Source organism: Silene latifolia, chromosome Y, assembly GCF_048544455.1.
Source record: "Silene latifolia isolate original U9 population chromosome Y, ASM4854445v1, whole genome shotgun sequence".
Classification (NCBI taxonomy): Eukaryota; Viridiplantae; Streptophyta; class Magnoliopsida; order Caryophyllales; family Caryophyllaceae; genus Silene; species Silene latifolia.
Genome location: NC_133538.1, coordinates 125,500,253 through 125,511,387, shown reverse-complemented (window position 1 = coordinate 125,511,387; position 11,135 = coordinate 125,500,253). Strand labels below are relative to the sequence as shown.

Genomic DNA, 11,135 nt, shown 5'->3' with positions numbered 1-11,135 from the left:
ATGAGAATTTATGATGGAACTACAAATCCTCAGAACCATGTAGCCTACTACAAACAAAGAATGTTGGCAGCCTCTATACCCAGTGAGTTGCGGCGACAAGTATGCATGTGCAAGGGTTTTGGAACAACCCTGACCGGACCTATCCTTCAATGGTACATAAATCTGCAAAATTGAAGAATCAAGTCCTTTGCAGATTTGATAAACTCGTTCAACCATCAATTCTCCAGCAGTAGGGAACTCGAAAAGATATCCAGTGACCTATACAGAATCAAGCAAAAGCCTGGCGAAAGAATCAAAGCATTCCTGACCAGATTCAACAAAGAGAATGTATCAATTCCTAGATGTGATATTGGAACAGCCGTGAAAGCTTTCAGGCAGGGACTACCACTGGACAGTGATTTCTATGATGAGTTGACTATGAAACCTTACCTCACTTTTGAAGACGTCAAGGCAAAAGCCATTGGCTACATCAGGCTGGAAGAAAACAAAAGCTTCAAAGCTGAAACCACTGATAGTGTCTCAGGATATGAAAGATCCAACAGGAAAAGTTCTAATCACAGACGAAGCAGTTCCAGGCCACCCCCCTACACTAGGCCTGACAGATCAGAAGTCAACTATGCTCATGAGCAACGAGGTAACTCTTATACTTACCCGTCTATTCAAGAATATAACTTCTCTGTTGATAATGCAGGATTGATTAAAAGGCTTGACAACATGGGAGACATTGTCAAGTGGCCCAAAAAGACGGACAACCCAACCTCAAGAAAGGATGCAATAAGATGGTGTGAATTTCACATGGACATAGGACATACCACAGAGGAATGCCTGGGACTACGCAGACAAGTGGCCTACCTGTTAAAGAAAGGCTACCTGGATGATTTGATGCCATCAAAAAACAGGGAAAGCAGCAAATCAGGAAAGGATCGGGAAAGAGCACAACGAGACCTGCCCCCAGCACCACCCATCTATGAAGTCTAATTCATCAATGAAGGATCTGAAATATGCGGCCTGACTAGCTCAGCTGCAAAGAAAATAGCCAGGGAGTCAAAAATAAAATCTCCTTTCAAACCTAGAAATTTACCTCAAATTCCTTTTGAGGATACTGATATGCAGGGAATCTGGGATGTCCATCATGATGTCCTGGTACTTACCATGCAAATTGGGACTGCACGTGTCCTGAGAATTCTAGTAGATGGTGGCAGCGTAGTCAACCTAATTATGCTTGACATCTTAAAAGACATGAAGATTGATGAGAACCAAATCATAAATAAATTAAATGTCCTGGTAGGATTCGGTGGTGAAACCAAGAATACTCTTGGAAAAATCTACCTGCCAACCTACAATGCAATCCTAGGTAGGCCTTGGATCCATAATGTTAGAGCTATACCCTCAGCCTATCACCAATGCGTCAAAATAACGACAAAATGGGGAATAACAACCATCAAAGGTGAACAAAAGTCTGCCCAGGGATAATATACTGAATCCTTAAAACCTTCCAAGACAGGTAAGTCTGTCGCCTAGCAATTAAAGTACCCTGTCAGGAGAACTTATGTGGCAGAAGCCCAAATGGAAACAGATAAGGTAATATTAGACCCTAAGTATCCTGACAGGCACGTACTGGTAGGATCTGATGTCCCAGATAATATCAGACCAAAACTAGTATGTTTTCTTAAGAATAAATCTTCATGTTTTGCCTAGTCCCATTTTGATATGACTGGCATAGATGCCAATTTTATTACCCATAAACTTAATATTGACACTTCATTTATGCCTGTACAACAGAAAAGGATAAAATTTGTCCCTGAACGCAACACTATCATTAATGAAGAGGTGGACAAACTCCTAGACATGGGGATGATCAGGGAAGTGGTATACCCTGATTGGCTGGCCAACGTGGTTGTGGTACAAAAGAAAAATGGCAAGTGGAGAGTTTGTGTACACTACACCGATCTTAATAAAGGCTGTCCAAAAGATCTATTTAGACTCCCTCATATTGATGCAATGGTAGATGCTACAGCTGGGGATGAACTACTAACATTTATGGATGCCTCAAGTGGATTCAACTAGATTAAGATGCACCCAGCTGACTAGGAAAACACTACATTCATCACGGAAAGGGGCATATATTGCTACAAAGCAATGCCCTTTGGCCTGAAAAATGCTGGGGCAACCTACCAACGCCTGGTCAACATGATATTTAAAGACCAAATTGGTGACATAATGGAGGTCTTCATTGATTACTGTTGGAGCTTGTGCCCTCCACAAATTAGTGTGATAACATTTGTAAATCTCTTACAGGTTCACAAGGGTATACTTCGTATTTAATCAGTTGATTAACGATTACCTAATAACGGTTGGCTTGCTAGAAAGTTTGACGTTATTATCATACAGATGGCGGGGATCAACTGGTCCCTAAAAGTCACACCTAAAGGATGTGTTTGAGAGACGTGGTTATGGAAATGTAATCACATTGATGCCTTATATGACTAAACAGTTAGTCAATGTGTTGAAGGGACGATTATTTAATGCCGATTAAATAATATTAGCTGAGACGAATTAACTGTCAATTCGTAAATTGAATATAATATGTTATATTTAATTAATGTATATAATGTTAGCTTGGACGAATTAATATGTTAATTCGTAATTAAATGTAATCGGTTATATTTAATAAGCTAATTATACATATGCGGTATTTATAATTAAAGTATATATTATACAATATTGTCACATACCGGCTTTAATAAATCGACTGCAAGCTGTTGTGTATAGACTTATTAATACGGAATTAAATCAATGACAATTTATATATATATTACATTTTATACATTTTGTAAACTACCAAAAATAAGGAGATTTAATCACCTTATTTTAGTAGGTGAGGAAACCGATAATAACAAGAGATATGCTCTTATTATTTTGGTTATTTTGGGCCGAAAAAGGGAAGAAAAATCTACCCTGTTACTCACCTAATACTTGGTTTAAGTATGTGAGATGTAGATTATTTTCTAACCTAATTCTAACCTAGGCTCCTCTCATCAAAAGAAAAACACAAAACCTAAAATTAATCTGTTAATTTGGGGATCGATTCTAGCAAAAGAAGAAGGGCATATCTCATATCATCTTGGGTGCAACTGATAGGAGAATATCACTGCGATATTGTTCATAGGCCGAATTAGCTAGGACCCAAGGTTATTTCTTAATTCTCTAATTTTGTTCATGCAATTTATTTTATGACTAGTTATCATCTCGATAAATTCGTTATAATCCTTAAAGTTAAAGGGATGCATACAGATAAATCCCACAAGTGGTATCAGAGCCAAGGCCGCGAATTTTATTTTGATGATTTTCATAAAATTGGATGTAAACAAAAATTGGTCTCGAAAATTAGGGTTTCGGCTGTAATTTTTTTTTGAAGCCGTAGCTGATTTCGTTTCACGGTTTGGTCGATCGACCAGTATCCTTGGTCGACCGACTGCCTCGGCTGATCGACCAATTTTTTTTTTTTCGTTTTTTCGTTTTTGATTTCCATTTGATTCATACATATTGATGTTTTAATCAGTTAAGATAATAATAAAATGAATTTGTAGAGGCTTTGATTTAATTCGGATTAAATTAAATTGTAAATGGAATCGTCATGTTGATGATATAAAATTCGTTTTTGCCGAAAGAAAGAAAGAAGGAAATTTTTCTTATTTCTTTTTCTTTCAGCCGAGTTGAAAAATAAAAAAAAAAATTAAAAATTCGGGTGTTTTTTTTGTTTTTTTTGGCCAATTAATTATTGTGAAGCGGTTCATAATTCATTGATACCTAATTATTTTAAAACAGTTTAAAATATTGATGGATTAAATTCATATTACAAGTTTAATATGAATTAAGATTAAATTTATAGTGAGTAATTGAGGAATTGTCACTTAATTTGATCAATTAAATAAGTGGTTTGGATAAAATTAATCTACATAATTAAATAATTATGTCTTGCATGTTTAATTTTTTTTAAGTTGATGCGTTTTTTGTTGTTGAATGAATCGTTTGAATGGTTTAATTTACGTATTTTTGCAAGCGGTTGTAATTTGTAATACTTAGTGTGGCCTTAGTCAAATTGTGTTTTCGTAATGATGGGAACATAATTTTTAATGTAATTTGAGATCTCGTATCTCCGTTTGGTTTTCTTTATTTATTACGGTTTTGAAATTAGAATGTAAATAGGTTTATTATGTAATTTTAAATTGTAATTTTTGAGAAGACTAAAGATGGAGATTGGAGCTCACTCCCGCTACATGGATCAAGATGGAACATCAAGACAAGCTTCTCGGGTCCAAGGACGGATTCCAAATTTGTACTTATGTTCATTTTGATAGGATAGGCCACACTAGGACTTTATTTTTTTACGTGTTACCGTTTCATATTGCTTTTCATTCACATGCTAGTTAATGCATCATATTCCACCTAAAACCAAACCACCTACTAAAATGCATGAAAATTGACACATATAGGTTGTATGTTAGTTTTCATAGACATACAGATGTCACATGTTTATTAAGCCATCACCTTAGTTTATTTATTCACGCATGCTAGATATTAGTTCACTTAAAATGAATTAAAATAAAGTCGATGGGATCTTCCTCTAAAACGGAAATTGAGATTAGTCTTTATAAGGGCAAACAACTATGAATCCCTTCTTCGTCAGTAGGCATAATATGACCCCTTCTACGTTGGGTAAGTAGTTTGTGTTGACTTAGTTTATCTCAACATTATAGTCCGAAGAGTTTCTCGTGATTATGATGGACTAAAGATAGAATTTACAGAAATTTATCGACCAAGAATTCTAACAGTAGAATTAGCCAAAAGGTTGGCTTATCAATTTATAGATAATTGAGTATTGGGATCATTTATATAATTATTGAGGAAGGTCAATTGTATAAATGCATGAGTCTTCGCGTTATAACTGTATTGCATTAAGACTTAAATTAAAATCGATGCACATGCTTATTATTTATTCTTCTTTTCGCAATGTAGAACATGTTTATATTACTGTTACAACAAATGGCTGGAAATAACGAAATCCCAATGCCAAGTGCCACACTTGGACGCGAGTCCTGGCTGAAAGTTTTTATGGACGACATGAATCGACGATCAAGAATGATGGGTCCAACTTTGCGGACTGGGAGGCAGCACTACGGAATGCTGCCATTGCTGACGGTAAGCTCAAGTACTTAACTGAGCCAATACCGATAAACCCAGGCCCCAATGCGGAAGTTAACGAGTCACTTGCTTATAGTGATTTCGTTATGGAAGCGGGTGCGATAAAGAATGTACTCATCTTTGGAATGGAAACCAATTTGCAGAGACGCTTCATTGCCCAAGGTGCGAACAAGATTTTCACCACGCTCACTAACGTGTTCTCAAGAGCACCGAGAATCGTTACTTATGAGCATACCTGTCGTTTCTTTGATGCGAAACTCCAAAAGGGCCAACCGGTTAGCCTACACATTCTTAACATGATTGAGAATGTCGAGAAATTGGAGGCACTTGATTATAAAATCGGTGAGAACATAGTCATTGACCGTAAGCTTCATTCTCTTCACTATGGTTTTGTTCTTTTCAGGGCGAACTACTACATGAATGACTTGAAAAAAAGTCCTCATGAGCTACACTCACTTCTCGTACAGACCGAGAAGGATATGAAATTGAGTGGGAGCATGAAGCAGGATGTTATCACGATTTCCAACAAGGGTAAAGGTAAGGGCAAATCTCCAGGCGACCGAACTATAGGTAAGCCAAAATTCAAGAAGCCAGGAAACGGTAAGAGTGGGCCCGGTGAGACTAGTGGCTCACAGGGCAAGGCAAAGAGCAAGGGAGGTGACATTGAGTACCACCATTGTCACAAGACTGGACATTGGAGGAGGAATTGTCCCGTGTACCGTGACGACATTAAAGCAGGCCGCGTCGTTCCTGTTGGTATGTCATCTTATATTCATATGATTGAGATTAACCATGCAAGTTTCGGAACTTCGGTACTTGATACTGGTTGTGGTTCTCAGCTGTGTAATCATTTGTAGGGCCTAAGGAACATCACACCTCTCGGAAAGGGTGATGTGGACCTGCGAGTCGAGAATGGAGCTAGCGTTGCTGTTGTCTCGAAGGGAACATATGTAATCCAACTCCCTAATGGTTTTGAGTTATTTTTAAATAACTGTTACTATGTACCCAGTTTGTCTAAGAACATTATTTCGGTTTCCGTACTTCATAAAGACGGATTTTCATTATTAATAAAGGATAATAGCTGTATTTTCTCTTTAAATGAAATGATTTATGGCAAAGCAGTTTCCATGAATGGAATTTATATCTTAGATCAAACCACGGAAGTATTACACGTGAATAATAAGAAATTAAAGGTTGGTGACAAAGATCAAACCTATCTATGGCATTGTCGAATGGGACACATAAATGAGAAACGTGTAAAGAAACTCGTCGATAATAGGACTATTCGCGCATTCGATTTTTCTACATATGGCACGTGTGAATCATGTCTCATTGGCAAAATGACTCGAATTTCCTTCAAAGGTGTTGGTGTGCGCTAGTGACCTATGAGGACTCATACATACTGATGTTTGTGGACCTATGTCAATTATCGCTAGAGATGGCTATAGATATTTTATCACTTTCACGGACGATTTGAGTAGATACGGATATGTCTACTTAGTGAAGTATAAAAGTGAGTCCTTTGAGAAATTCAAGGAATACCAGAACAGGGTTGAAAACCAACTGGGTAGAAAGGTTAAAACACTCCGTTCAGATTGGGGTGGCGAATATCTTTCAAATGAGTTTTATCAACACCTTAAAGACTGTGGAATCGTTCTAAAGTTAACTCCACTTGGAACACCTCAATTAAATGGTGTATCCGAACGAAGAAAATGAACCTTACTTGATATGGTTCGATCTATGATGAGTCACACGGTAGTGCCTGATTCATTATGGGGTTTTGCTATTTTGTCAGCTGCTCTTATAATTAACCGAAGTCCGACTAAAGTTGTCGACAAGACTCCATATGAAATGTGGAAGGGAACGGCCCCTAACTTGTCCTTTATTTGGGTCTGGGGCTGCGAGGCTTATGTCAAGTGGAGACACGAGGATAAGCTAGGCCCGCGTTCGGTCAAGGCATACTTTATAGGTTATCCAAAAGGAACATTTGGTCATTACTTCTACTCGCCTACCGAACATCGAGTTTTTGTTGCGGCTAGTGCGACGTTCTTAGAGAAAGAATTTCTCGAGAACAAGACAAGTAATAGAACCTTCGAGCTGTCGAAGATTCCAGAACCAACAACCGAGGAACAGATGGAGGAAGTTGTTCCTCCAACTGATGACTCGGTTAATATTCCTGAGGAACCTAGGAGGTCGGGTAGAGTCTCTCATCCTCCGGACAGATACATTGGTATGGTCGAGGAGAATGACGTTTTGCTCCTAGAGAGTAATGAACCCGCTACCTATAAAGGTGCTATGGCATGTTCCGACTCAAAGCTATTGCTCGAAGCCATGCAATCCGAGATGGACTCTATGTATGAGAATGACGTATGGGATCTTGTTGATTTACCTAATAAGGTAAAACCTCTACAGTGCAAATGGCTTTACAAAATAAAGCGTTACTCAGAGACGCGCAACCGATACCTATAAGGCACGACTAGTGGCAAAAGGTTTCACTCAAGTGCACGGATTGCATTATGATGAGATTTTTGCACCTATAGTCATGCTACGTTCCATTCGGATAATCTTAGCGATTGCCGCATTTCATGACTATGAAATTTGGCAAATGGATGTGAAAACCGCCTTCTTAAACGGTTATTTGGAAGAAGAGTTGTACATGGTGCAACCCGAAGGTTTCATAGATCCTGAACATCCTAAGAAAGTATGCACGCTTAAGCGTTCCATTTATGGACTTAAGCAAGCTTCTCGGAGTTGGAATCATCGTTTCGACCAGGTGATAAAAGAGTATGGTTTTACTCGATCGGTCAAGGAACCATGCTTATATATCAAGTCGAGTGGGAGAAAGATTGTATTCTTGATATTGTATGTCGATGACATACCCTTGATTGGGAATGACATTCCTCTCCTATCTTCGGTTAAAGTATGGTTGAAGAACCATTTCCAGATGAAAGATCTGGGTGAGGCACAACGCATTTTGGGAATCCGTATCTACCGAGATAGATCGCGACGGACGTTATCACTTAGTCAGGAGTCTTATTTGGATAAGATTCTTGAGAAGTTCAGCATGATCAACTCCAAGAAGGAGAACCTTCTAATGACGTCTGGGATGCAGTTGAGCAAGTCTCAGTCACCCACGACGCCTGAAGAGATTGAGCGCATGAATCGTGTTCCTTATGAATCTACAATAGGATCAATCATGTATGCCTTGATATGCACACGTCCAGACGTGGCATATGCATTGAGTATGACGAGTCGATACCAAAAGAATCCAGGTGAAACACACTGGATAGCTGTTAAATATATCCTCAAGTACCTACGGAGGACTAAGGATAGGGTATTGACTTATGGAGGCGATACTAAGCTATGCGCAATCGGTTACGCAGATGCTAGCTTCCAAACGGATCGAGATGATTCAAAATCTCAGTCCGGGTTCGTCTTCACTCTTAATGGTGCTGCGGTCAGCTGGAAGAGTTCCAAACAGAGTGTTGTAGCAGATTCTCCCACTGAATCCGAGTACTATGCCGCTTCGGAAGCAGCTAAGGAAGCGATATGGATGCGTCAATCCTTACAAGGACTTACGATAGTTCCTAGTTCGAATGACCCGATCACCATCTATTGTGACAATAGAGGTGCCATCTTCCAGGATAAGGAGCCAAAGTCTAGCAACAAATATAGACATGTACATCAGAAAGCTCACCTGATCCGTGATTACGTGGAGCAAGAAGAGATAATGATTGATAAGATAGCGTCGGATGACAACATCGCGGATCCTCTCACTAAACCGTTGAATTATGATAAGCATGTAGGGCACGTTATTTCCATGGGAATTAAACGTGTTCCTGAGTTGTAGTAGTTGATTATAGATTTGATACATTATCTCTTTCATATACTATTTATAACTTCCTCGTTTTTATATAATATTTTGTTTTTCATGTGGATTGTAGTGACAACATTGAACTCCACAAAGTGAACTGAATTACATTATATTTGTTTTGGTCCGTAATCGCCTACATGAGCTGATAACTCTGGCTATTATATTGTGTAGTCGATTGATGGTGGGTTCAACGAGCCATAAGTCAAACAGTTGACTAATCGATCACATATGCGAGATTATAACGATACCTCGCAGGACAATTTTTGTGACAACGTAATGGAGTCCTAAATGTTTAATAACATTCGGTGCCAGGTCGTGGATAGGACATCCATTTTGTTCCTAAGAGTCGAGTCTTTTGACTATCGACTGTCTCTTGAGATTAAGGCAGTTTTTGGGTGACTTTGGTTTCTTTCTCACGGTCTGTCGTAACTGGAGGCTAAGTAGATTTTTTCCAGGTCATTTCATACTGTGCTTACATCTGCAGGATTCGAGTTGAGGAAAATATCCAACCCTTATCATGTATAGTAATTTCTCAGGGCCACTCGAGGAGTTGTAACTGAAATGCATGGCCATGCTCGAATGATTATTCGTTTATCAGTTAAGTTACTCTCTAGTCGGGGAAACCACTCTTGATACAGATCACTTGTAAAATACGACCTTTGTGAATATAGATATTGCAAATTGTTTTACATTGAGTGGGAGAAATTTTAGGATATGAGAATCGGTTATCGCACATACACTTGTGAGGACAAGTGGGAGTTTGTTGGAGCTTGTGTCCTCCACAAATTAGTGTGATAACATTTGTAAATCTCTTACAGGTTCACAAGGGTATACTTCGTATTTAATCAGTTGATTAACGATTACCTAATAATTGTTGGCTTGCTAGAAAGTTTGACGTTATTATCATACAGATGGCGGTGATCAACTGGTCCCTAAAAGTCACACCTAAAGGATGTGTTTGAGAGATGTGGTTATGGAAATGTAATCACATTGATGCCTTATATGACTAAACAGTTAGTCAATGTGTTGATGAGACGATTATTTAATGCCGATTAAATAATATTAGCTGAGACGAATTAACTGTCAATTCGTAAATTGAATATAATATGTTATATTTAATTAATGTATATAATGTTAGCTTGGACGAATTAATATGTTAATTCATAATTAAATGTAATCGGTTATATTTAATAAGCTAATTATAAATATGCGGTATTTATAATTAAAGTATATATTATGCAATATTGTCACAAACCGGCTTTAATAAATCGACTGCAAGCTGTTGTGTATAGACTTATTAATACGGAATTAAATAAATGACAATTTATATATATCACATTTTATACATTTTGTAAACTACCAAAAATAAGGAGATTTAATCACCTTATTTTAGTAGGTGAAGAAACCGAAAATAACAAGAGATATGCTCTTATTATTTCGGTTATTTTGTGCCGAAAAAGGGAAGAAAAATCTACCCTATTACTCACCTAATACTTGGTTTAAGTATGTGAGATGTAGATCATTTTCTAACCTAATTCTAACCTAGCCTCCTCTCATCAAAAGAAAAACACAAAACCTAAAATTAATCTGTTAATTTGGGGATCTATTCTAGCAAAAGAACAAGGGCAAATCTCATATCATCTTGGGTGCAACTGATAGGAGAATATCATTGCGATATTGTTCATAGGCCGAATTAGCTAGGACCGAAGGTTATTTCTTAATTCTCTAATTTTGTTTATGCAATTTATTTTATGTCTAGTTATCATCTCGATAAATTCGTTATAATCCTTAAAGTTAAAGGGATGCATATAGATAAATCCCAAAATTACATGGTGGTCAAATCAAAGAAGGCAGAAGATCATGTAAAGGACCTGGAAATAGCCTTCAAAATCGTGGAAGAATTCAACATAAAACCCTACCTCTCCAAATGCCACTTTAGAGTGTCTTCAGGCAAATTCCTAGGATGCATGGTGATAAAAAGAGGGATTGAAGCCAGCCCAGAACAGATAAAAGCCATCCTGGAATCGGAATATCCCAAATTAGTCAAAGATATCCA

General features: G+C 37.9%; 2 protein-coding genes across 2 annotated transcripts; both read left to right on the top strand.

Moving 5' to 3' along the window:
* On the top strand, positions 1–978 carry LOC141628855 (uncharacterized). Its single transcript, XM_074441948.1, has 2 exons — positions 1–82; positions 194–978. The coding sequence occupies exons 1-2, from the start codon at positions 1–3 to the stop codon at positions 976–978; spliced, it is 867 nt and encodes a 288-aa protein (XP_074298049.1).
* Positions 979–1,107: 129 nt separating this feature from the next.
* On the top strand, positions 1,108–2,067 carry LOC141628854 (uncharacterized). Its single transcript, XM_074441947.1, has 3 exons — positions 1,108–1,354; positions 1,559–1,659; positions 1,783–2,067. Exons 1-3 carry the CDS (start codon positions 1,108–1,110, stop codon positions 2,065–2,067), a joined length of 633 nt encoding a protein of 210 aa, XP_074298048.1.
* Positions 2,068–11,135: the final 9,068 nt, after the last annotated feature.

What these genes read in the sequence shown, in the direction of transcription:
- LOC141628855 (XM_074441948.1), top strand. Translation starts at nt 1, where the DNA reads ATGAGAATTTATGATGGAACTACAAATCCTCAGAACCATGTAGCCTAC. An exon ending in GTTGGCAGCCTCTATACCCA is followed by an intron (nt 83 to 193) that starts GTGAGTTGCGGC and finishes AGTCCTTTGCAG; the next exon opens with ATTTGATAAACTCGTTCAAC.
- LOC141628854 (XM_074441947.1), top strand. Translation starts at nt 1,108, where the DNA reads ATGCAGGGAATCTGGGATGTCCATCATGATGTCCTGGTACTTACCATG. An exon ending in AACCTACAATGCAATCCTAG is followed by an intron (nt 1,355 to 1,558) that starts GTAGGCCTTGGA and finishes CTTATGTGGCAG; the next exon opens with AAGCCCAAATGGAAACAGAT. An exon ending in ATAATATCAGACCAAAACTA is followed by an intron (nt 1,660 to 1,782) that starts GTATGTTTTCTT and finishes CCTGTACAACAG; the next exon opens with AAAAGGATAAAATTTGTCCC.